This window comes from Priapulus caudatus, unplaced genomic scaffold (assembly GCF_000485595.1).
Source record: "Priapulus caudatus unplaced genomic scaffold, Priapulus_caudatus-5.0.1 Scaffold37, whole genome shotgun sequence".
Classification (NCBI taxonomy): Eukaryota; Metazoa; Priapulida; class Priapulimorpha; order Priapulimorphida; family Priapulidae; genus Priapulus; species Priapulus caudatus.
The window spans coordinates 80,829-86,791 of NW_014577098.1; the positions used below are offsets into that span (position 1 = coordinate 80,829).

At 46.2% G+C, this 5,963-nt stretch overlaps 1 protein-coding gene across 1 annotated transcript in view; it reads left to right on the forward strand.

The window, feature by feature from the left end:
• LOC106818595 (hippocampus abundant transcript-like protein 1) overlaps positions 1 to 4,905 on the forward strand; it is a 12,302-nt gene extending 7,397 nt beyond the window's left edge. Inside the window, exons 6-10 of the mRNA XM_014823292.1 lie at positions 752 to 823; positions 1,085 to 1,197; positions 1,431 to 1,528; positions 1,902 to 2,089; positions 2,993 to 4,905. Coding sequence (XP_014678778.1) covers positions 752 to 823; positions 1,085 to 1,197; positions 1,431 to 1,528; positions 1,902 to 2,089; positions 2,993 to 3,187 — 666 coding nt within the window. The 3' untranslated portion in view covers positions 3,188 to 4,905. The remainder of the gene's footprint in view (positions 1 to 751; positions 824 to 1,084; positions 1,198 to 1,430; positions 1,529 to 1,901; positions 2,090 to 2,992) is intronic.
• Positions 4,906 to 5,963: the final 1,058 nt, after the last annotated feature.

The following is a 5,963-nucleotide window of genomic DNA, read 5'->3' on the forward strand; positions in this document are numbered from 1 at the left end:
TATCTATAACATGCTACACATCTACACGTTATGTGTGAATATATATATACATATATATATGTATATATGATAATACCTCTCTCATTCTATCCTCTCTCTCTCTCTCGCTCTTCTCTCTCCGCTCTCTCTCTTCTCGCTCTTCTCTCTCTCATCTTTCTCTCTCTCTCTCTTTCCCTTCTCTCGCTCTCTCAAGCTAGGACACACTAGCGATTCTCTACGCTGCCCGCAGCGTAATATTTTCGCTCACGATTTTTAGAATGCCGTACGAGTTGCGCGTACAGCTGGACACACACTGCGATTTTGTACGCTGGCCGTGTTACATGTACTGTAACGGGTGAAAATAAATAAAGTCAGAACAGTGTGTGTTAGGCGGGAGGTTGTACATAGAATTCAAATCAAATTTGCTAAAATTCTAACAATAGCCCATCTATAAATAATATATAAGTAATTAAGGGCTGTGTCATACTTATATGCACAACACTGCCATACGAAATCGTCAATTAAACAATGAAAATAATTCGATTTATTGAGCTATTTATACAGGGTGAAATTACCAGTCACTCTCAGTAGTTGCGCTATAGAATTTAATGCTATTTCCTTCGCAACTCGATTGCGATACTCTACAGACTGTATGTAATACAGACACGAGTTCTCTGACCATAAAATGCGCCAAATCATTCCTCCCTACTCTTGATGTGTATTAAATTGGCATGTCACCACACTAAATGTTCATGCTCTCTTGTTTTGACAGGTGATTGGATTCAGTCCGGAGGCCGTTGCATCGTTTATTGCTGTTGTCGGCATTTTATCTGTAATTGCTCAGGTATACTATATAATACAAGCACGAGCATCTATGCTCGTATTCAAAATACACTAATCTGTGCCTGTTTGTAATGTGTACGTGTCTATGCTCGTATGCAGTATATACTCGGCTATGCTTGTACACGATATGTACAAGTCTATACTTTTCAAGACATACTTTTTTTTAACTTTTACTATTTACGGTGACGTATTCACTTTAACATCAGCATCAGCGCGCGATGTCTCTACCGCGTGAGTGGCACTCCTCCGTCGTGTGTTGCAGACGGGCGTTCTAACATTCCTGATGCGAACGCTGGGAGCCAAGCACACGATCATGGTGGGACTCACGTTTCAGATGCTACAGCTGGCGTGGTACGGCTTCGGCTCACAGACGTGGTAAGTCAACGACGTTAGCGACGACGTCAGCGCGCGTTATCGCTGCTTCGTCGTAGACGAGTCAGAAAATGCCTCGTTCAAAACCTTAGCCATCTTACTGAGAGGGCATTGATTTTTTTGGTATTTGATGATTTATTTCCATAAACGAGCGGTTAGTCGGTTGCTGCAAACGAATGACTTTCGATTATAATCGATCATTGGGACATCACTAACCGTGTGTTCTGTTTTCGCAGGATGATGTGGGCAGCCGGCATGCTAGCGTCAGTAGCAAGCATCAGCTATCCAGCGATCAGTGCTTTTGTGTCCATGCACGCTGACGCTGACAAGCAGGGTAAGATGTCGAAGGCACCGCTCAAGACGTCAGCGCCCTTGAGCGACAACGAATCGAACTATTATTCAGTGTTACCTTACTTTATATTACATTTACAGGAGCTAGTTGTTGTTGTTGTTGTTGTTGTTGTTGTTGTTGTTGTTGTTGTTGTTGTTGTTGTTGTTGTTGTTGTTGTTGTTGTTGTTGTTGATGATGATGATGATGTTTATAGCTTTTGCTAGTTGTTGTTGTTGTTGTTGTTGTTGTTGTTATTGATGATGATGATGACATTTACAGGTTTTGCTAGTTATTGTTGTTGTTGTTGTTGTTGTTGTTATTGATGGCGATGATGACATTGACAGCTTTAGCTAACAGTTGTTGTTGTTGTTGACAGGTGTTGTTCAGGGCATCATCACCGGTTTGCGTGGACTGTGCAATGGCCTCGGACCGGGTCTTTACGGATGCATATTCTACCTGTTTGATGTGAACCTGTCGGACATGATAGAACTGGACACGGAAGACGCAGCCGCCGGCACCACGACCCGAGCAACGACCTCCCCCGGCTACATGCCCATGCAGCAGGTGAGGGTGGCGCCATCTAGCATGTTTCTCGCACAGTTTTCGGCCCGCGATTTTGTTTCGTCTCGCTGATTCCGTAATAGTTCGCGTGCGGCGATGCGAGACGCAGATTTCAGTGCAGCACCCGATTGCAAGTGATGCTGCTGCCCCTCTTACTTGCTGATGTTGCCCTGCTCACTTACCGCAATTGCCGTCCTCACTTTCTGTGGTTACCCTTCTTATGGAAATTGGCCGACATCTGCAGAAATACTGTATATGCTGTATATTTCGCAGGGGTTAAATTTTCGCGAATTTCGCGAATGCGTCCCCGACTGCAAAAATAATAACACGCGAATAATTCATACCGAATAATGCCGAATAATACATAATTAACCACTCGTGAAATTTTCCATCAAGGCTGAATTCGTGAAAATACCTGTACGCGAAAAATATGGCGTATACAGTAAGCGGCCGTGGTTGCCCCCACCCTGCTTGCCGTTCCCACGAATTTTCGTGCGAAGAGCGTGTGGTGTATCGGGCTGCATGCGGACAAACGGACAAATGGAGACGTGCGTTCAGGGGTAGAAATGAACTTTTGAACAAGGGAGTCCACCAGTCCAACGGACTCCCTGCCCTCAAAAAGAGGGAGTCCACCAGTCCAACGGACTCCCTGCCCTCAAAAAGAGGGAGTCCACAACAAAATGAGGGAGTCCGCAGTCTGAAGTTAAAAATGAAAGATTTGCTGAAAAAAATACGGCAATTCCGCGAGGCCGTGCTCTGGAATGAACTAGTAAGTATAGCAGAATTTTCAGGGAGTCACACGGACTCCTGCATATGTCAAATCAGGGAGTCCGACAGCAAATCGGGGAGTATTTGACTCCGGGCTCGCCTTTAATTTCGCACCCTGTGCGTTTACGTGTGTTCCAGCGACTGCTTCCCGGCCCGCCGTTTGTCTTTGGTGCTGTGTTGGTCATCCTCGCTCTGCTGGTGACCGCCTTCATCCCCGACGCAGCGCCACCTACCCTCCACGCCGCCAAACTACACCACCGACAGCAGCGCGCCCTGGTGGCCGACTGCGAGAAACTCGACGAGAAACCGCTGCTGAACGAAGAGCCGGCGTGATGACGGCGCCTGTCTAGGACCGGTGTTCGCGCGTCGGAGCCGTCGGCACAGCGACGGCGCGAAAAAGATGGCGGCCGAAGTCTCGACCCCGGGGAGCGATAAGCGTAGAAGTGGCGCCATCTGGTGGGTGCCGCCAATCATTGACATTGGTGCTACTGAGCAGCCGAGTATTGATCGGTTGCTATGGTGATAAAAGCAGCTTCCATGTGGATGGCAGAATGTCGGCGAACGCCGAAGGAAGGGACATGCACATTATAAGGTTATGTTAGCACTGTAAATCTGAATTTCCATGTATCTTGGCATGCAGGGCATAACCCATGAGAATGAAAGAAATTAAGATCAGAATTGCATTCACTTAATCTGAATCTTCTTCCAACGTCTTTGAAAGAACGGTCAATGCATTTGGACGTGTAGTACTATCACTGTGACGGGTGCTACATTCACCTGCTATGTTTGGTCAGCGTGGGTACCGGTGATCGAGGCAGTTACAGGTTACTGTGGTTGCCAGCGATTACCGTGGTTACCGGTGATCGCTGTGGTTACCAGCGATTACCGTGGTTACCGGTGATCGCTGTGTTACCAGCGATTACCGTGGTTGCCAGCGATTACCGTGGTTACCGACTGGTGATCGCTGTGGTTACCAGCGGTTACCGTGGTTACCGGAGATCGCTGTGGTTACCAGCGGTTACCGTGGTTACCCGCAATCATTAATATACCTTGTAGAGATTAACGACATGCTGATGCGATCTGCCTCAAGTGACTATAAATAATGTAAAGTAGTGTGTCACTCTCAAATCATGCTAACGTGTGTGCGTTGATAGGTTACAAACACATCGTGGTGATAATGTCAACGATGGTGTGATGAGTGTTAGCAATGGTGTGACAAGTGTCAACGATGGTGTGGCAAACGTCAGCTATTATGTGACAAGTGTCAACGATTGTGTGATAAATGTCAGTTATGGTGTGACAGGTGTCAGCAATTGTGTGAAAAGGGTTAGCAATTGTGTGGCAAATGTCAGCTATTATGTGACAAGTGTTAAAAATTGTGTGAAAAATGTCATTTTCATTGGGACAAGTGTCAGTAATAGTGTGACAAGTGTCAACGATAGTGTGACATGTGTCAATTACGGTCTGACAAGTTTCAGCAATTCTGTGACAAGAGTCGGTGACAGTGTGACAAATGTCATGGTGCGACAAGTGTTAGTGATTGTGTGACAAGGGCTGGAGATGGTTTACATCACATGTCGGTGACTGTGTAACGTTGTCTGACTACTTGTACCATTGTCGCTCGTGTCATTGTCGCTCGTGTCATTGTCACTCGTGTCATTGTCGCTCCTCGCGTCATCACCGCGTTATTGTCACCGTGTTGCCCATCTAACGCCCGCATTTTTTTTGCTGCAGGTCTGTGTTCATGCATTTGTCACCCATCTATTTGTCACCAATCGATTTGTCACCCATCCATTTGTCACCAACTGATTTGTCCCCCATCGCTTTGTGCGGTTGTTTTTACGAGCTTGCCGAGAGCCCAGGCATGCCTTGCTGTCATGTGAAACGCAGCAGCACACGTGACATATGACTCATGAGTGAGACCACCCATCGTATTAGTCGAGACTAACTAACTTTATGTGCTAAGAGTACTATTTTAATCGTGTGTCGGTCTGTTGGAATAAAGGCGAAACGTACGTGAGGCGTTTCTTGTACAACCGATCAAAATGCAATGCTATGGTTTTTTTGCTTTGTAAATATCATACGTATAAATTTTATTTGTTATATTAAATATATTTGTGTGTGGGAGGGAAGGTGCAGGGGCGTGGAAGGGGAGGCGGGAAGGTAAGCACGTGTGAGGGGAGGCGGGAAGGTAAGCACGTGTGAGGGAGGCGGTCGGGAAGAGAGGGGGTAGGGGGGAGGGCATATAATTATAACAGTCAACGAACAGAGTCCGTAACTCACCGGGCTGGGCCGGCGTTTATTCACCTGTCACCGCCCTCCAAACACACTGCAGTAGCTATACTACCAGTGTTATCGGACAAATACAATCCAATTGAGTAACAGCTCATAGTACAGGTATACAGAAGATGTTATAAGGGGTTGTACTGTATTGGTAATACGAGCTCAAGGAAAGTTCCCGAATATGCGTATGCAAATCTGCCATGTTACATGTATGCCGCTACCGAGCGGACGTCCTCTTCTTCTTATAATGTAATATATGTCTATATAGTGCGTAATACGTGGATGGGGACATATATCCTGCTACTGGGATAGATACGGGCTCGCTCTTCCAATCCCGCCCGGCTATCTATTGTCTATTGTAGGCATATGTTTCACAAATATGAGGTATGCGTCACTGTTCCTCGATCAAACATTTGTGAGGAAGAGCAAGAGCGGATTGGGCGTGATGGGGTGGTTGGCTATAGCCACCCCCATTTGTATTGCAAAAATAATAGCACTCATCGAACTGAAATGAATTAAATAGAGAAATGTGTGAACAAATAAATTTCTCGTATAGGCCTACAGCTAAAACAATCTATGGAAGATGCGTTATACGGGGCGAAATGTATACACTTGCGAATTGCCATTGAGAAAGAGCCCGCGATATCTGAAACAGTAGCGGACCATTGAATGCCAAGCCTCGATTTCGTGACCATTTCCGCTACTACTTTTATTTGCAACACGGAAACATATTGTAGCGTCATGTAACTGTGGCGATATGGATATGCGGTATCTCGGGAGTGAGAGTCTAGACACTCACTCTCGCGTGTCCTCTTCGCATCCACCA